This window comes from Mus musculus, chromosome 4 (assembly GCF_000001635.26).
Source record: "Mus musculus strain C57BL/6J chromosome 4, GRCm38.p6 C57BL/6J".
NCBI lineage: Eukaryota > Metazoa > Chordata > Mammalia > Rodentia > Muridae > Mus > Mus musculus.
The window spans coordinates 99,040,702-99,061,960 of NC_000070.6; the positions used below are offsets into that span (position 1 = coordinate 99,040,702).

General features: G+C 39.0%; 1 protein-coding gene across 14 annotated transcripts in view; it reads right to left on the reverse strand.

The window, feature by feature from the left end:
• The window catches only part of Dock7 (dedicator of cytokinesis 7), a 194,295-nt gene that overhangs the window by 104,043 nt on the left and 68,993 nt on the right, over nt 1–21,259 (reverse strand). For all 14 annotated transcript variants that reach the window (XR_001784187.2, XR_003954998.1, NM_026082.5 and 11 more), the window contains 3 exons: nt 20,478–20,620; nt 16,100–16,193; nt 14,621–14,783 (listed from right to left, as the gene is read on the reverse strand). Coding sequence is in view for 10 of the 14 variants with exons in the window: in NM_026082.5 (NP_080358.3) it covers nt 14,621–14,783; nt 16,100–16,193; nt 20,478–20,620 (400 nt within the window). In the remaining 4 variants the exon portion in view is untranslated. The remainder of the gene's footprint in view (nt 1–14,620; nt 14,784–16,099; nt 16,194–20,477; nt 20,621–21,259) is intronic.

Consider the following 21,259-nt stretch of genomic DNA (forward strand, 5'->3'; position numbering starts at 1 on the left):
AAGTTTGATTACCTCCTGCCTTCTACTCCTTGTAGGTGTGCTTCTTTTTGTTCTAGAGCTTTCAGGTGTGCTGTTAAACTGCTAGTGTATGCTCTTTCATTTCTCTTTGGAGGCACTCAGAGCTATGAGATTTCCTCTTAGCTCTGATTTCATTGTGTCCCATAAGTTTGGGTATCTTGTGCCTTCATTTTCATTAAATTCTAAAAAATCTTTAATTTTTTTCTTTCTTCCTTGATCAAGTTATCAAGTAAGGCATTTTCAGTTTCCATGTGTATGTGTGTTTTCTGTTGTTTTTGTTGTTATTGAAGACCAGCCTTAGTCCATGGTGATCTGAGAAGATGCACGGGATTATTGCAATCTTCTTGTATCTGTTGAGGCTTGCTTTGTGTCCAAATATATGGCCAATTTTGGAGAAGGTACTATGAGGTGCTGAGAAGAAAGTATATGTTTTGTTTTAGGATGAAATGTTCTATAAATATCTGTTAAACCCATGTGACCTATAACTTCAGTTAGTTTCAATGTGTCTCTGTTTACTTTCTGTTTCCATGATCTGTTTATTGATGAGAGTGGAGTGTTGAAGTCTTCCACTATTATTATTGTGTGAGGTGCAATGTGTGCTTTGAGCTTTAGTGAAGTTTCTTTTATGAATGTGGGTGCCCTTGCATTTGGAGCATAGATGTTCAGAATTGAGAATTCTTCTTGGTAGATTTTTTTTTTCCTTTGATGAGTATGAAGTGTCCTTCCTAATCTTTTTTGATAACTTTTGGTTGAAAGTCGATTTTATTCAACATTAGAATGGCTATTCCAGCTTGTTTTGGGGGACCATTTGCTTGGAAAATTGTTGTCCAGCCCATTACTCTGAGGTAGTGTCTGTCTTTGACACTGAGGTGCATTTCTTGTATGCAGCAAAATGCTGGGTCCTGTTTACGTATCCAATCTATTAGTCTATGTCTTTTTATTGGGAAATTGAGTCCACTGATGCTAAGAGATATTAACGAATAGTGATTGCTACCTCCTGCTATTTTTGTTGTTAGAGGTGGAATTATGTTTGTGTGACTATCTTCTTTTAGGTTTGTTGAAAGATTACTTTCTAGCTTTTTCTAGGGTGTAGTTTCCCTCCTTGTGTTGGTGTTTTCTGTTTATTATCCTTTCTAGAGCTAGATTTGTGGAAAGATAGTGTGTAAATTTGGTATCATTATGGAATATCTTGGTTTTTCTATCTATGGTAATTGAGAGTTTTGCTGGGTATAGAAGACTGAGCTGGCATTTGTGTTCTCTTAGGGTCTATATAACATCTGCCCAGGATCTTCTGGCTTTAAGAGTCTCTGGTGAGAAGTAATTGGTGTAATTCTGATAGGTCTGTCTTTACAATTTATTTCATTTACTGCTTTTAATATTCTTTCTTTGTTTTGTGCATTTGGTATTTTAACTATGACAAGACAGGAGGAATTTCTTTTCTGGTCCAAGGTCCAATCTATTTGGAGTTCTGTAGGCTTGTTGTATGATTATGAGCATCTCTTTCTTTAGGTTCGGGAAGTTTTCTTCTATAATTTTGTGGAAGATATTGACTAGCCCTTTAAATTGGGAATCTTTGCTCTCTTCTATACCTATTATCCTTAGGTTTTGTCTTTTCATTGTGTCCTGGATTTCCTGGATGTTTTGGGATCAAGCTTTTTGCATTTTGCATTTTCTTTGACTGTTGTGTCAATGTTTTCTATGCTATCATCTGCCCCTGAGATTCTCTCTTCTATCTCTTATATTCTTTGGGGATGCTTGTGTCTATGAATCCTGATCTTTTTCCTATGTTTTCTATGCCCAGGGTTGTCTCCCTTTGTGATTTCTTTATTGATTCTATTTCCATTTTTAGGTCCTGGATGGTTTTGTTCAGTTCCTTCACCTGTTTGGTTGTTTTTTCCTGTGATTCTTTAAGGGATTTTTCTTTTTAAGGGCTTCTAGCTGCTTACCTGTGTTCTCCTATACTCCTTTAAGGGAGTTTTTTATGTCCTTCTTAAAGTCCTCTATCAACATCATGAGATGTGATTTTAAATCAGAGTCTTGCTTTTCTGGTGTGTTGGGGTATCCAGGGATGCTGTGGTGGGAGAACTGGCTTCTGATGATGCCAAGTAGCCTTGGTTTCTGTTGCTTGTGTTCTTGCCCTTGCCTCTCGCCATCTGGTTATCTCTGGTGTTAGTTTGTCTTCCTGGGTCTGACTGTGGCTTGTCCCTCCTGCAAGCCTCTGTGTCAGTATTCCTGGGAGACCATTTCTCTCCGGGATGAATTTGGGTCTTGAGAGCTGTGGCATAGGATCAGCTCCGGGAGCCAAAGAAAATCAGAAGGATCCTGTCACAGGCTCCTCCTCAGTTCCTGTGTCCTGAGGTCTCCGGGCGGGCCCCTCAGAGCAGAAGTGGCGAGCTTACCTGTACTCACAAACGTACTAGCACTTCTGGGAGACCAGCTCTCTCCTGGCAGTATTTTGGTGTGGAGAGCTGTAGCACAGGATCAGCTCCAGGCACAGATGGAAACTGAAGGTTCCTGTCCCAGGCTGCTCATTTTATGTGGTTTTAAGTAGTCCTAAAATTCATATCTTCTCAAATATTTTAAAGCGTAATAGGCATGTACATTCATAGACATTACAATAAGCAAATGATTGCTCATAAAAAGTAATTCAAACTTTAACTCTCCAAGGATTGTCAGATTCAAGTAGCTATCATAACATTAGCTGTCAGCAGTGTTTAAAATCAGTTTTTCAGTACATGGCTATAAGAACACCTGCTGCTCTTCCAGAAGACCTAAGTTTGGTTTCTAGCACCCACTCTGGAGGCTCAGCTGTAACTACAGCTTCAGTGGATTCAATGCCTTCTCTCTCCTTCACCAGCACACAGATATGAGTTATATACACAGACACTTCTTATGTTTTTGTTTTTGTTTTTTTAATATCATGTGCATTGGTGTTTTGCCTGCATGAGGGGATGAGGGTGCGAATCCTCTGGAACTGAAGTTACAGACAGTTGTGAGCTGGGAATTGAACCTGGGTCCTATGGAAGAGCAGCTAGTGCACTTATCCACTGAGCCATCCCTCCAGCCCCGCCCCCCCCAAATATATCTTAAAAAACAAAGGAAAATTTGAGTTAAATCAAGTTTTTAAAGATTGGTCATACCCAGTTATAATGTGACTCATCTCAATCAATATACAGCATTATTTAGTTATCCTTTAATCATACATAATTTTCAAATCCCATATAGGAGATATATATGGACTATGGATTTTTTTATATTTTTTTCTACAGAAAAACACAAAAGAATAAAAGCAAGAAAAAGCCAGAGTTTTCAGAGCTACAATCCAACATGCTGAAAGTTTACTCTGCGTTTTACATCTGACTTCTAAGATGGATTCCTGACCAAAAAAGAAGCAGAAACTTTGGGAAACAAAGTGCCCCTTTCTGCAGCACAGCAGGCGCTTCTTGGTGATTTCAGCTTTTGTTTCTTAGATTCTCAAGTAGCTTGTTTTGCTCCTTTTTGAAAGACATACCAAATTGATCTCTCTCTTTTTTTTTTCCTCATAGAATGCTCAGATTGAGAGAATATTCTGGTAGCAGAAAGGTTTCTTCGTTGCATTTCACAGTGTTGTCCTGTCCTGGATTCTCTGGGTGGAGACCCACAGTTGTCTAACCCAGGGGGACTTGTCCTGGGCACTTTCCCTTCGCTCTCTCTAGTACTTATCACTAATCACATTCCAATACCACTGCACTCAGCATGGCTAACCCCTGTCCTTCCTCAGATCCTCTTATCCCCATGGATCCGACATGACCTTTCTTGTGGGGGAGGGAGGCCTGTGTGTAAGAGGGAAAATATGTGCATGTTCATGGAGGAGTGCATGCATGTGTATGTGAGCACATAGTCAAAGGCCAGAGGTGTGTAGTTATCTTCCTCAATCACTCTCCACATGATTATTTTTTCCTTTTTACAGCAGGGATCTCTCACAGAACCTGAGGCTTATGAAATCAGTAGGTTAGCCAGGCAAACAGCTGTCTCAATCTCCCTGTCTCTGGCGCCAGGGACTAAGGTAACCAGAGGAGTCCTGCCTGCCAGGCCTCAGTTTATGCAGTAGATGATGGGGATATGGACTCAGCTCCTCATGCTTATGTAAGTGACAGGCACTTCACTGTCTGACTGAGCAGCTCCCCAGGCCCAGTCCAATCCTTACAAATGTGGCCCTGAATGAAGCCTTCTGTCTACCTTCATGGACTCTGTTTCCCATAGATAAATTTCCCAGCTCTATATATTCAACCCATCATCTTTGTTCATATATCTCTCCTTCTCACACTGCTCACTAGCCGCTCCCCCCTCTGCTATCCTACAGATACATCAAGCAGCAGCCCAGCCTTTGTCACCTCCTCCCCCTCTCCCTCTGTGCTTCATACCCTAACTCTGATAACCATCAGCGGCAATACCAGGCTGTAAGTCACAGGGAGTCTGGCAAGTAGAGAACGTTTTTAGATTTTTGTTTTTTGGTTTTTTGGTTTTTTTTTACTTGAACTTGTAAACACACTTTCTTATATCTTCTGAAATGTTCTTCAGGTAAGCTTTCTTCTCAAGGATTGCCATTAGCATGATCTACTCCTAGCCCATTAATTTTATTTTCCACTCAATCATGCTTCAGCAAGTTTATAATAATGACATAGTACCTGTTTATGGTTGTCTACTATAGAAATACAACAGCTGAGAACAATTGAAATATATCCTTTTGAAAGATTTTATAGTTAAAAGATAATGACCTGCCACTAAAACACGTGCTCTTATTACATACTGGTCATATCTCATATTCCATAAATCAGTCTTCATAGAAAAAGTTATGTTCCCTAAAAATCTCCTAAGAAATTCTGCTCCTAGACTATGAGTCACATTTCTTCTGTGGATTGTACACATGCCCTACAGCTATACTCTCACAGGAATATTAGAATAACATATGCCTAAAGAACAAGATTCAAATCCTTCCAGCAAATGGAGGTCCCTAGAACCTGACCCCAATTATGGACCAGGCGGGCAGCCCAGCTGGCCTCAAACATGCCTTTCTCAGCTTCTTAAGGCAGGGATTGCATGTGTGCATTACCATGCCTGGCTCCTCTCTTAACAATTTTCCCCAATAAAACACTGCTCTTTTGAAATTAAAATGTATATACTTTAAAACATCCTATAAGCATTTTCCTAATTAAGCCTATTTGTCCACAGTTCCTCCCTCCCTTCCTGATTGGACAGGACATATTCTGAGGTACAGCAATCTTCCTTCTTCCACAGATGTGGTAAACAGTGGTTGTTACCTCTTTGAATGATGCAGCACCTGTGTCTCCAGCCCTCAAATGGCAGCACTGCATAGACAAAATGGAAACCTAGCAGATTATAATAGTAATTCAAAAACAAAAATCAAAAGGCTCAGAACATGAAATCTTCTTCTACCTAAACTCGGAGAATCACTGTAAAACCTCACACTGAGGGCTTTCTCTTAGACAACATCAGGGCCAGAATATACACGTCATCCCAGCCTCACCTGCTGCTGTAGAATCTATTTACATATTTTCTTATACTACAACAAACATATTTTCATGCTGACATCTTCCTAGAAAGTAGGCAGCTGCCAATCAGTTTACTCAAATGTTTGTAGATATGGTTTCATTAGCCAATATTTATTAAATTCCTACTTGATACAACTTATTAAAAATTATATTACTATATATCCTACCTTCTGTACACAATAATAGTATTACCTCATGGCTTTTTTGTTTGTTTGTTTGTTTATTTGGTTGATTGATTGGTTGGTTTTCTTTTTGTTTTTTTTCTGCATCACTAACACCCACAAACAACGCATTTCTGAGTGCATACTGAGTGATTATCTAACACTGCAGTTTTGAAAACTGAGTCATCAAACAATTGCCTCTTTTAGCAAAGTCCAAAGTATTCTCCGTGAGTGCAAATTACCTAGGGCAAAATTACTCAATTGGTTTCAACTGTGCCGTTCAAGGTTATGAAAATGGGGTTAACAAGTCCCCATATTATACCTTCAGAAGGTGATATTTCAACTGAATTTTAGAAAATATAAAATATAACAAAGAATTCCATCTTAACCATAAAAACTGTTTGCTACAGTTCAAATGCTTTAAGGTAGTAACAAACATAAAAATGGTTAGGTTTACTGAATTCACAATAAACAACCTTAAGGGTACAGAATTGTTGCTGGTCATTTTCAGAGAAGCAACCAAGTTTCAGTCTACAATTCCACACAAAGGAATAAGCACCTGCCAAACATGCCTCACTGGGTTGTCATAAACGGTCTTAAAAACTGTGTTTAAATACATTCACATATTTCTAAAGCTGGATCTTAGGTTATCACTGCTCAACCACCTTTAAGAAGATGATCTGTACAAATACTTCCCAAGGAAATACTTTCATTTTTAGGGAAAAGAATAAAACTTTTCTCAGGCTGCTCTTAGTTCTGGGACATTATCTCTCCCTTGGGAGCCTGGGATAAAACAACCACCACCTTGACTTTTTAAAAACACTTGGGTGGCAATATCTAAGTGCTAAAAAATTGGCCTCTCTGCTATTTCTATAGGTTCTATAGGTTTTCTTAATTTTCAGTACCACTCATATGAAATTAAGAATTTAGAAAATGAACCACAGCAGTATTAATGATATATAAGAACTGATATTGAAAAAGCACACATATTTTTATATCCGAACTATTATGACTATCTCAAAATACTGCTTAGAAAACAAGTGTTCTTTTATTGTATCAGAGGACAGAATATTTTAGTTTAATTCATAAGGAATATAACTAATATCTTGATCACTTTAATTCAACATAATTGGTTTCTTTGGTTAATCAATGTATTTTATGCACTAAACTATTATTCCAAAAAAGTAAGATCACAGGATTTACATATATACAAAAACAATTAAAATCTGCTCTGCAAAGGGAGATCTACCATAATACAAAGATGAGCTCTAAGAAGCAGGTGTCACATGATCCCTGTGTGCTCTTAAAGACCTGATCTGACTTGAAATAACAGGGTAAAATGTGACTAGTACATTATAAGCTTATCAAATAATTCAAAGAAAAACTCATAATTTATAATTGAAAATATTCTCTTAGGGTCTGACCAGGATCGTCTGGCTTTTAGAGTCTCTGTTGAGAAGTCTGGTGTAACTCTGATAGGTCTGCCTTTATATGTTGCTGGCCTTTTTCCTTTACAGCTTTTAATATTTTTTCTTTGTCCTCTACATTTAGTGTTTTGATTATTATGTGGTGGGAGAAATTCCTTTTCTGGTCCAATCAATTTGGCATTCTGTAGGCTTCTTGTACATTTATAGCCATCTCTTTCTTTAGGTTAGGGAAGTTTTCTTCTATGATTCTGTTGAAGAAATTTTCTGGCTCTTTGAGCTGGGAATCTTCACCCTCTTCTGTTCCTATTGTTCTTAGGCTTGATCTTTTCACTGTGTCCTGAGTTTTCTGGTATTTTGGGTTAGGAGCTTTTTACACTTTGTATTTTCTTTGAACAATGTGTCAATATTTTCTATGGTATCTTCTACGACTGAGATTCTCTCTTCTATATCTTGTATGAAAGTAGATTTTAAAACTAACATTTGTTACTGTGGCTACTGTAGTCCTTATCTGTCAGAAGCATGCCCATATCTACTGGTGTGTGTGTGTGTGTGTGTGTGTGTGTGTGTGTGTGTGTGTGAATGTGTGTGTGTGTGTGTGTGTGTGTGTGTGTGTGTGTGTATCTCGAATTTCATATAACAGATCATTTAAAACTATATTTAGATCAGTTCACAGACCATAAAATCCCTGATGTTTATGAAGAGGAGAGTCCATCTTACTAACTGCAAAGGGCAGCATCATGCTTTTATTTTGATCTCACACTGATAATTGCCACTGTCTCTTACAGTCTTAGTTACACGACATTTGCTAACTACACTTATAAAAAAAAATAGATAGAAAAACAAAGATACAAAAGTTCAACAGGCAATCACAACTAAGGCTATTGTTGGGAAAGAGGGCAGCTCTCACGGTCTGCCAAGAATATCATGTGCTATGTGGACATGTCTCAAAAAAGCAGATGTCAATAAAATGGAAGGATTTGCTCAATTAGATGTACCTTGATCTAGTACAAATCAAATAGCAGTAGTAATCAAGACAAGATCTGGAACACAAGTAGTGTTGCAAGGAATCTACTATCTAACTTCCAAGTGATTGTAAACATTTAATAAAATTCCAGTAGAAGAGGGCTTGCTACTTGTTTATCCTAATGTAGCAACAACACAGGGTCTTTTATCTGACACTGAGATAGCATATGCAATCATTTGAGGTAAACCTCACTTATCTGGATTATTCTATGCCTTCCAATTCTTTATTGCTAAGATACTATATATCATCTACCACTGTAAAGGATTTTAAAGACGACTCTCCTGAGTTAACTCTAATCAAACCTAGCTGACTGGCTACACAGGAAAAGTCTGTCATCTAACTGTGACAGATTACCTATATCTTCGACTTGAGAAGCAGAGATGGAAGACTCCTCCGTTCTGGACTAAATACCAACCCAACATCCTCTCTTAAACAATACACATGTGGTTACCAGTCTCATGAACACTGAAGGTCCAAGTAAAAGCACAAAGCTAGACAATGCCAACTTTCATAGTTTTCCTTTACATTTTGTTTGTATTTTGTTTATCATGGGGAGGGGGCACATGCACAGCCCATATGTAGAATTTATAAGACAAATATGTAAAATTGGCTCCTTCCTTCCACCATGGCTTCTGGAGGATACAACTTTGGTCTCCAGGCTTATTTAGTAAGTACTTCACTCAGTGAGCTAGCTATATCACCAGTACCATCCTTTCACTCAGTGAGCTAGCTATATCACCAGTACCATCCTTTCACTCAGTGAGCTAGCTATATCACCAGTACCATCCTCTTAATAAACATCTTTTTACCTATTTATGCCTCTAAAGTCCAATATCATCATACTTTTCAAACCAATATCTCTGAGGCCATTAATGCATGACCTAGGACATATGGGATTCCATCTTCCCCTGTCAAGAAAAGGAAAGTCAGTCGATCTTAGTTTTAAAAATCACTTAAAACTACATATGGTTATAAAATATTTATTATAGAAGCCACTCTTCCAATATTTTTTTAAATTGAACAAACACTTAAACCATTTCAAATCACAGAAATTATTTCTTTTTATAATTTGGTACTGTCTCTCAAGTAGTTTTATAATAAATGGAGTTTTTCAAAAAGAGAAACTTTGGAAGCAGGAGATTGAATCTATGTCTCTCTGTCCTAGAACTCATTATGCAAACCAGACTGGTTTTGAACTCACAGAGATCTGTCTGTTTCTAACTCCACAGTGATAGAATTAAAAGCCTGTGTTACCATGCCTGGCCAGGGGAAATTTTTGAGCAAGAAAATAGAAAAAAGCCAACCAAGAATAATAACCACAATTTGACTTCTGTGGTTCTGTTTGTTTGTTTGTTTGTTTGTTTGTTTTTTTAGGCTAGTGACCCAAGGCTTTTACTTCACTGACAGGTCCACAGGCTGGTGGGTAACTCCTACAGGGTCACCTCAGAGCCCACCTCTCCATCTTCCTAGCCATGGGCTACCTGTGCCTCCTGTTCCCTCCGCTTCCTCCTCTGGAATAGTGAGCATTCCTGTTCAAAATCCTTCATGTGCTTCAGATAGCTCGTCCCTTGTGCTCCAGGAAGCCATGGTTTGTTGAGAAGTTGGGCATGTGCAGGGGTTAGGCTCCACTGAGGCATCCCCCACATAACACTGGGCCAGGCATGACCCCATAGCCACTCTCCTACTTCTGCGTTTCAACATAATTAATTTTCTTTCATTCCCTGAAGATATTCTTATACCAGGAAATTAATAATTTCTTTTTTAACCAAATGATACATCATTCTTGCTTCAAAAGTTCAAGAATCTAAGAAATATAGTAACTTGGACATTCTATATCACAATTTATATATAGTCTTATTAACATCATTTCTTTATGAATCATATACTGAGGTATACAAAATTCTAATCTGAAGCTAATTTATCTGATTGAAAATAACAAGCTTGGCCTGGAGAGCTGACTGGCAGCAAAGATGAGTGTCTCAGTTCATATCTCCAGACCCTCAGAGAAACTGAGAAGACATGGTGATAGCCTATACTCCCACCAGTTGGGAAACAGAAAGCCCCATCCCCACCCGACATGCGCAATTTGGCTAGTAAATTAACCAGAACCAGAGAGCTCGGGTTCAGTGAGAGACCCTGCCTCAATACATAGAGAGGAGAGTGTTGAAGGAAGACATGCTCAAGTTCAGACCTCCAGACCCATGTATGAATACATACACACACACACACACACACACACACACGAGAACAATGTACATAACTGCATGTGTACCACACGTGCATGATGCATCTACTTGTAATTCTCTTCAGGAGAGTATAAACATTAGCATTAAAAGTCAATAGACACTTAAACGCCTCACTCGACAAAGTTTCCCTCACTTGATGAGCCCTGCACTCAACCCCATTCAGCTTCTACAACACGATTTTCTCAAGTACTCCTAACTCCTATTAATTCCTGGATACGATTGATGCTATATATATCATTTATATCATTACATCGTGTCTACTGTAAGACCTTAAAAATTATAGAAAATGATGATTCAGATTTTGAGTCAAAAGTATAAGATAAAATTAGTCTGGCCTGCTTTAGCAAATGTATATCAAACAACAATCCAGAAATGAGAATATTTAATTCTACCCATAACATGCAATTATATATGTTGGATAGTCTTTGTCCTTTAGCATGAAGGCTGTGGAAAGTGAAGCCATGCTTAGATTTCAGACCAAATAAACCTCTTACTCTCCTGGTGATTCTCCATATTCAGAAAAATACCACCAAAATTATGTACATTATAAGACTTCTATGAAACCGAATAAAATAATTTAAATGTAAATATTGTGTGTGTGTGTGGTTTTTCGAGACAGGGTTTCTCTGTGCAGCCCTGGCTGTCCTGGAACTCACTCTGTAGACCAGGCTGGCCTTGAACACAGAAATCCTCCTGCCTCTGCCTCCAAGTGGCACTAAATAATTGTCATCTAGCACTAAATAGAATCAACATGAAATTTTAAAACATAGGGTATAAAGGAAATAACTGGAAAAAGCCTTTAGAAGAAACATGAGACAAAAAAGTTGGCGTTTGCTAAAATTGGTATTGTATTGCTAAAACACAATATCAGACAATTAAAACCCAGCACTTAGAGGCAAGAGATCAGCCACATGCTCAAGATACCAGCAAAAAAGGATTTATGACAGAATTCTGTACCTAGCAAAACTGACAATCTGGGAATAAAGATTCAAAAAATTATACTACCAAGTGAGGAGACGTGTGTTTGTAGCTGCTGAGTAGAGAGGCCAGAGCAGGAGATCGCCTGAGCCCAGGGGCTACGGGAGGCCATCCTGGACAGCCTGGTAAGACCTCATCTCAAAAATAAACAAAGGAAATTAATGAAATAAGAAATTATCAGATACATGTTTTAAGGTACCTCCCATACATCATACTTAAGAAGACATTAAAAGTTTTCAGTAAAGTAAGTACATCCAGAAAGAAAAACATGGGAAATGTGACTCTGTTAGAGGGTTAAAAAAATCTCTAGAATAATAATAAATAATGGATAATAAATAGTAGTAAATAATGTCTAGATAGTAGTAAGTAATGGCAGAGGATCTACAGGATGATGGTAAACTGGCTTCTAGACAAAACCCACACACAGTCAGGCTGGTAAGCTTAAAGAACGTCAGTGTACACAGCTTCAAGTCAGGAAAGGATGGGCCAGCTCAGGTCTGCACTGCACTGCCTGATATGTCGGCAAGTTTTAATGAGAGAACCTAGGGAGCAGAGACAGAGTAATGTAACTCTGCTAGGAGAGGACGAGTGCAGGGAGCAAAGGCATAAATCCTACGATCGTCTACACGGCTCGGCAGTGAAACACGCAGTAATCATGGACCCACACACTAACTCTGACACCCAACACAGGAACAAACTTAACCGGGAACTGATGTCAGCACAGAGAGAGGCTGGCAGCAGAATTTAAATCTGTCTTCAATGTTAAGCCCTTTCCTACTCTCTGAACATTATACTCATATAATTCTTTAAAAAACTATTAAAATGCAGGTAAGTAATAGTGATAAGCAGAAACATGAAAGGAAAGACAACTCAAAGTTCATAATTACTATTTTTTCTGACTCTGAAATTCTTCAACCAAAGGTAAGAGGAAGAAACACAAATTGTAGGAACTCTTGTAGAATTTCCTCTCATAGGTGAGCAACAAGTAGAAAGCCTGTGAGTTATGCAATACACTTCGATTATGAAATCTCTTCTTATTCGTGTGTGTGTGTGTTGTGTGTGTGTGTGTTATTATTTCTTCCTGCATTTCATCTTCTTAAAATGTAGACTCCAGTAATTCACTCATATCAAGTAACAATTACATGGAATAATGTGTGTTCTGAACTCCTCCAATAGAAGTGTCTTTTTTTTTTTTTTGAAGGTTTATTTATTTAATGTATATGAGTACACTGTAGCTGTCTTCAGACACCAGAAGAGGGCATCACATCCCATTACAGATGGTGCCACCATGTGGTTAATGGGAATTGAACCCAGGATCTCTGGAAGAACAGTCAGTGCTCTTAACCGCTGAGTCCTTTCTCCAGCCCAACTGCCTTATATTTTATTAATATAAAAACTTAGTCGTCAATAGGTAGCTTTCCCTAAGTCACCCAGAGTAAAGTAGTACCAGAAAGCACAGTCACATCTGTAACTCAAAACCTCATTCTCCTACCCATCTATAGTTTCACAGTTTTTAACTCACTGGATAAATAATTACTATGCTTTGTATATGCTAGGGCAGATGCTGAAAGTAAAGTAATTTGTAAACTGTGAGTCCTCGCCCTTTATGGTGTTATAATCAAATGAAAACCTCCTCGCATAATCATACATGCAACCCCAGGGGATGGGGCAGGAAGGAGAGAGCTGGAGGAGGGGAGCAGACTCCTCAGCAGGGAGGCGGGCAACAACTTCCATGAAGCAGCGTGTGAAGAAGCCAGTGAAGACAGAAAGAAAAGCAGAGAGGCAGAGTCTGATGGAGAACTGTTAGGCAAAACCTAAAGACCTCTGTTAGGACAAACTGAAGGTCACTGAAGCAAAAATAAAGTAAGGAAGCAAAGAATTCCAGATTATGAGAGAAAGACAGGGCAGATTATGTGGAGTCTAATACACAATAGTAAGGAAATAAATGCATTTTCTACTTGTACTAGAAGCCACTCAAAGACGGTCTGATTTGTACTGTGTAAAGTCTATCAGGCACAGTGTCAAGGACTGACCAAGACAGGAATGGAAAAAAAAATCACCTAGGGAGGTACAGCAAAATCAGCAACTAAGCAACATGGAAGTGTCTAACCACATGACCAGTAAGAATTTTAAGTATGGCTAAAATATATACAAGATGCTGAAAACAGTGAGAGAGAAGAAAAAAACATTATTTTTGTATTCTACGGTATTTATATTAAGTAAAATAATTAAATTATTACTTTCCCCTGATTATAAGTATATAGCAACTATAATTAAAACTATTATCTTCACCTGATTATAAGTACACAGCAATTATAAAATTATAAATTACAAGTGTTTCATACTATTTCTGCCTAACAGTGCTGCTCTACATGGTAACTTGTACTAGGTTTAAAGGGGTCCCCAGCTAAAAGCACTGGGTCAAAGGTCCATTCTAAAAGTAGAATGCATATAACTTGTTGATCAAATGAGATATAAGTCAGAAAAGAAGTCAGACCCTGCTTCCACAGACTGAGCTTAAGGAACTTGGGGAATGTCAGCAGCACTGCTGGGGGGGAGCCAGGACCCCAGAAGGAAACTCAAACACCACTTGAAATTGTCTCTGAGCTACCCTGCTAGACTTCCCAAGAGAAATGCCAGGTCATGACCTTAGAAGAAAAAAGGGGTGGGAAGAACATCATTCACAAACAGACTATGCAAGCGCCAAGCCTGCAGCTGCACAGTACACAGCCTGGGAAGCTGGGTGCAACAATGCTTTACTGCTCTTGACGTAGTATACCTGTACTCAGTTAGTGCTGACTGCCTACAGCATGATGCCAGAAGCACATAGATTTGTGTGAGAACCAAAATTCTGCTAATACTGAGAGTTTGAGCAAACATGAATTTGCAGTCCAAATGCTTGAATCAAACAGTCCCAAAATTAAATACTGGCCACCACCAAACTAAAGTGTGATACTCAGTAATATTTTAAATGTCTCTATCCTTCAGTTCAATTGCCTAGAATATGAAGATATTTTGTAAGACAATTAACATTATTCCCAGCACATAGGTAGAGCTTATTATGCTAATATAATTATACTAAAAGTAACAGAAGGTATAAGTTAGAAAAATTAAAATATATGTAAAAGATTTTTTAAAAGTTTAAAATTAGTCTACTTTAATATTGGAATATATAGCATTTTATCACAGAATTCACCAAAATAGGATATCTTACCTGTAAGTTGTGTTTGGAACATAGACATCCCTGGCAGGAAATTCTAAAATTTCTCTGGTGGGCCTGACTCGGCTGTCGGGGTACAGCTTCACCTGAAGCAGCTCTGGGGTTAGGCAGTAATGGGGATTTTCAGGTGCAGGAGAAATGTCTATCTTCAGCTGAGCTGCAGAAAATACATTATAAAGTCAATGTGAATATAAATGTTCTGTGATGGCTACACTTGGGTCTGAAGTGCTTCTCAAAGGCTTTTCCAACAAGATGTGGTACTGCTAGGACATGGTAGTTTTAGGAGGTAGGACCTAGTGGAAGAAATTATGCACTATAAGTATGCCCTGGAAGAGCATCCCCTGGTCCTTCCTACTTCCATCTACTTCTGGGCACCACAAACTAAGCAGCTTTGCTCTGCCCTAGGCAGCTTCACAAAAGTGTTCTGCTCCACAATGGGCCCCAAAGCAAAGGCATTCAACTGACGGTTGGAAGCTGTGAAAAGATGGGCCAAACTAGATCTTTCCTCCATTTAAGTGGATTAGCCTCAAGTAATTTATTCTCCTGTGAGGTAGTCTGTCACAGCCACAGAATTTGGTTAACACAGAGAAAATGTTCTTAGAGGAATTTCAATATTATTTTGTAAAAAAATATGGGATAAACAGTATAGATAAATATTATTAAGAACTTAGACATAAGCTGGTCAGTGGTGGCATGTGCCTTAATCCCAGCACTTAGAAGGCAGAGGCAGGTGATTCTCTGAGTTAGAGGCCAGCCTGGTCTACAGAGCGAGTTTCAAGACAGCCAGGGATATAGAGAAACCCCATCTTCAAAACAAAACAAAATAAAAAAGAACTTAGATATAGAAATCATTTCATTTATCAAAATTTAAAAATGACTTACCCATGCATACGTGCATGTAAAATAATAAGTGTTATCCCCCATTCAGGGAGTGAAGAACTAAAAACCTAGCCAGCAAGCTGGGTTTGGTGGCACATGCCTTTAATCCTAGCACTTGATGGGCAAAGGAGAGGCAGGCAGATCTCTGAGTTCAAAGCCAGCCTGGTCTACAGAACAAGTGCCAGGATAGCAAACCAAGACGTTGGATGGACTCTAGCACCAACTGGACAAAGTAAAGAAGTGACTTGGTTTTCAGCTTGGTAAACTCTTCAGACGCTATCATCGGGGTTAGCAGGCTCCTGGTCAGTTCTATTCTGGACTGTTTGCTCTAACGGTGACAGTAAAGCATTTTTTAACATTTATTGTTTTAAATCACTTTAAGCCACAATTATAATTCATAGATCTCATTTTAGAACTCAGTTGATAACGGTAATGAACCCTGAATTCAAGCTGTTTGCTTACATGATAATGAGATAAGAACCATGAAACACTCAGCACAGAAAGATGAGTGAGCCAGATAAATAGGAAAATGAAAACATGATAGCAAATAATTATCAGTGAGAATTACCATATCACTCAAAATCTGAAAAATACCTGTAATTGGTCTCAGCCTCCGTAAGACAGAAGACGGCCTTCTCATATCAGCGAGGAACTTGTACAGGTCCTCATCACTTAAACGGTCTCCTTCCTGATTTCAATGATATTGAGAAAAAGAATTTAGTAAGACAAAAGTAGGAGATAAGCACTGGCTTCTACGTAGTGCTGTCAGAGGGAAAGATTGGTATATTCAGGAGAATGAAAATCTTCCGAAGTTTCTTGTTTCAAACCTGACTGAGATTTGTAATGCTACCAACCATTTTAATCTATGTACATAGTTATGATCTATTACTTAGCCTATAAATTATCGTAGGACATCTAGCATACAGACAGCCAATGCAAGTTAAAGGTAGGGAGGCTATAAAAGGAAAACTAAGACTGCAGCTATAAGACAGAATAAAAAGGAGACAAATACAAGGACATGGGACAGTTACAGAGAGAGTCACAATTGAAATTATGTCTTTTAGCTTTATATTCTAAAACTTCTGAAATGCAGAATCTTTACACATTATAAGTTATGTATATAGGTGTATAGTAATGAATAAATAAATAATGAATATAATGATGGTAGGAGAAGCACCGCTATCCTGACATGAAGACCAACACAGACCTCCAAATGACCACAACTAAAGATGAAGGGGCTGCGGGTAGGAACAGAGACAGAGAGAGAGAAAGAGAGACAGAGAAGAATGAAATAGTATTTATTGTTTCCTTCTACCTACAATGATAAGGAAAGGAAACCCTTGCCTGCTTTGGGACACTTCGCTGTCTACGCTGCACTCTCATGGCACTGGCACCGGGCTATTGCAACCTCTGCCTCTGTGAGCTCACACTCTTGAGCCAGCTCACACTTATTCATAACATGGGAGACAGCATCCCTAGGTACCATTATTTGGGAAGTGATTTTTTTAATGTCTAAATAGTGACTCTGTGGAGTTACTACCCCTAGCACAGTCCTTTAACCGAGTCACACATAGAAAATGTGGCTTTTAGAAAGTCAGGAGCTTTATGTGGCTAATGAATGCAAGTTTTCCATCAGCTGCTAAAACAATATATTCTCTTTACTGAGCACAGAATACAGATATTCAATCTTTATTCATTAATACACTCGGGATTTTCTTTAGACTTACTTTTATTTACTTAATATATTAAATTACATTGCCAGTCTCGATTCCTTAGTGATGATTACCATCTGTGTTGTGCCTTTTACTGGGTGGGACATAATTTCCTACCCGGTGCTTGGCTATGTAGCCCCTCCTGTCATTGAGCAAATATGCAAACTGAAACCTATAAGCAATTCATGAAACCTGGCTTACCCTCTCCTGAATCTCTGCCTCTAGTGGATGGAAAAGCTGAGTTTTCCTAGAAACCAATCGAGATCAGCTGATCCAGCCAACCTCCAAATGTGTGGTCAAGCTGAACTCACTAGAGAGGTCAAGCCGACACTCTCCACCAGATCGCTGGCTTGTTTACTACTGTGTACCCCTGAAGCAAACAAAACAATTGTTTACTAATCTACAGAACAAATGTCTTTATAACTATTGTATGGATTTACTTTTGTTTTAAAATCTCTGTGTATTTCTAATAATTTTGGGTTGGTGCATTTGAAACCTTACATGATTAACTATACCACAACTATAGATAGTAATTTCTCATAAACTGGGAGAAGGGTTGAATCTTACTTAGGAGAAATTTACTTCATGAAGTCTACTTTGTTAAGTAAAAGTACAACCTCTACTTTTACTTAGTTTGCATTTCTGTGATATACAATTTTCTAGGTATTTAAAAATACTTACAAAAGTAATACATATTTATGGATAAATATTTTCAATAAAGAACGTCAACACCAATGCTTTCCAATGCCCTGTGGTTTTAAGTTTTAAGAGCAGTTTGTGCTGTGTCCAGCTGCTAGTACTAAAGCCTGGACCACTGTATGTGTCGATCTAATAGAGTGATTACAGATCAGAATAGTGGATGCTTAGTTTCAAAATACTCAAAGAAAGTAGTTTTCACAATAAAGATATAGCCAATATTTGAAGAGCTAGAAATATTTAAGCTACATAAGCATTATATATTGTACACATATAAGAGGATATTACATATTACCACTAATACGGACAGCCTGTTATGTTTTATGTAAGTTACATAATACTTTAATACTTAGGGATTGGAAAGATGGCTCAGTGGTTTAGAGTATTTTTTTTCTTGCAAAGGCCCCAAGTCTAATTCCCAGCACCCACACAGTGGCTGAAGACCTTCTGCATTCTGCAGTCCCAGCTCCAGAGACTCTGATGCCCTCCTCTGGCCTTCACTGACACCAGGCACATATGCACATAAAACCACAGTAATGCATGTAAAACAAATAAATCTAAACAGAAAATAAAACATACATTTTAATTGTCGTGCTTCAAACAGCAGATGTGGGAAAGCATTAGCTGCATGAGCGGAAACGCAGTGGGCGGCAGTGGTGGTGGTGGTGGTGGTGGTGGTGGTGATGGCGGCGGCGGCGGCGGTGTGGCTGCTCACCTAACTACAGTGCCAGTTCAATGGCGCAGCCTGACTACAAAAGCAAAGGCTAACTGTGTACATAAGGCAAGCTGACAGGGCAGCCGAGCAGGGAAGCTGAGGGAAAAGGCGGGTGGGCGGGTGGGTGCACTGGAAGGGTGCACCGTGCTAACTCAGCGCCTGTGTCTGGCCAGTCCCATCCTCCCGTTTTCACTGCTGCCCACATTACAAAGCCCCTGTACTGGGCACACTCCTCCCACCCAGGACCTCCCTCCAGCACCTCTCAGGGCTGCTGACCAAGCAGGACTTCAAGGAACCCCTCTAATGCAAAGCACGTTCTGCTCTTGTCCCCTCAAGCACAGCACACCAGTAAGTCCGGGTGGCCTCTTCTCATTCAGAATAGAACCTCAGGAGGAGGAATACAGAGATAATTCTTAGCATTCTATTTAATCTGCCCAAATTTATGGTTGGTAGACCTACTAGTCTATCACACTAATAAAAGTTTTCTTCTCATTCTTCAATTAGTTCTGGGTCATCTAAGCCATAAACATTTTTTACTGGTTATTTTCTTTATTTACATTTCAAATGTTACCCCCTTGCCAGTTTCTCCTCCACAAGCCCCCATCCCCTCCCCCTCCTTCTATGAAGATGCTCCCCCACCCACTCACCCATTCACTCCCACCTCAGCACCCTAGCATTCCCCTATGCTAGGTCATTGAGCCTCCACAGGACCAAGGGCCACCCTTCCCATTGATGCCAGGCAAGGCAATCCTCTGCTACATATGAAGCTGGAGCCATGGGTCCCTCTATATGTACTTTTTGATTGGTGGTTTAGTCTCTGGGAGCTTTGGGGGATCTGATTGGTTCATATTGTTCTTTCTAGGTGTTTGCAAACCCCTTCAGCTCCTTCAGTCCTGAGAGGCTCTGCCAGAGCTTGACCAATAAACACATTTTTAAATCTTGATTCACAATATAAAACCCATTTGACATCAAAACCCAATGTATACATACATATACAAAACCATTCATATAAAATAACAGGAGAAATGAGGGCTCTGTGAAGCAATATTTAAACTGAATATGTAAAATGCACTTATTTTTTAGATTTTTTTTTAAGATCTATTTTTTTTTCTGAAGCTGTGTGTTACCTACTAAATTGGTTTCCATGCACTGGCATGTGAAAATCATTCATTTGATTTAAAGTGGACAGAACAGATCTGCAAGAATAAAATGTCTTTGATAAAAGGATCTTGGATACAGACATTTACCTCAGCAGCACTTAGTTTGAGCACAGAAATGGGGTTTCTATTCCACAAACCATAGATAAGGCCGTTAAAGTCAGAAAACTTCGGGTGGGGAAGCACATGACCACTCTAATTCACAAGCCATCAGTGTTTAAGAAAAGGTCCACTGGGTACCAGAGATGGCTCAGCAGCTAAGAGTATTCGCTACTCTTGCAAAGGAGCCATACTGGGCGGCTCACAACCATCTGTAACTGTAGCTACAAGGCAATCTGAGTCTCTGGCCTCTGCAGACACCTGTGCTCAGCTACACATGTCCATATACATAATTTCAAATTATAAAAAAATTTAAAAGTTCACCATTACAACTGGGTAAGATATAGCTGTGAAAGACAAGTTTTGATGCATTAAAATGTGAATGTGAGTATTTAAATAACATTAGTGATAAAGCGGGTACAATGTCAATTAGTTCACATTTTACTTGTTTTTAACTCATATTCATTATTTATTCTTAAATTTGTTAGAAGTCCTTGACATTATAGACGTGCATAGAATAGTTACCACTCTCCTTAAAGGAAGTAAAACCTTGTGCAAGCACGGCCCCAGAACGCCTACATGACAAACTTTACCTGCTTAAAAAAGTTTGCCACAGTGAGGGTGGCAGGCCGGAAGCTGGTCAAGTTGCAAGCATCATCCCCACTGGTCGTCCTCTCCAGGGACCGCCTGCCAACAAGACTAGAATTCCTCCTCTCTGACCAAGAACCTTTCCGTTCTACCAAAGAGGAGATAAAACGATTGTCAGTTTCATAAAATGTAAAACCGTTTTTAATTAGCTTTCCCAATGTAAGGAATAACTCACTGATGTGGAAAGCTATTTTGCTCAGCTTGTAGGTGCACTACAAGAATCCATTTCTGGGGAAGGTTTAAGAAAGCAATTCCATCTGAATCATCTGGTTGTCATTTCTACAATACAAAGTCTCTGAACATATAATAATCTACACACATAACCAAAGAAGATGTAAATCAGCTGGAGGGAACTATGCAAGCCCTATGAAATATAATTAACTGCATGCAAATCAGCCTTAGCTGTTTCAAATTGAAACAAATTCAAAAGAGAAGTTGCAAGTTCAAAGTCTTGACTGAATCATCCTCCTCCTCCTCCTCTTCCTCCTCCTCTTCCTCTTCCTCCTCTTCCTCCTCCTCCTCCTCCCCTCTCTTCCTCTTCCTCTTCTTATCCTTTTCCTTATGAAGCTGGGGTGCAAACCCAAGGCCTCACACATACAAGATATTCCCATTTTTGTAAACTAAAGGAACAATGCTATTACAGATTAACAAGAAAAGAGAAGACTTTAAAAATATCCAAGCAATGTGGTCTAGCAGACCATACTCTACTGAGGAAAAGCAGAATATA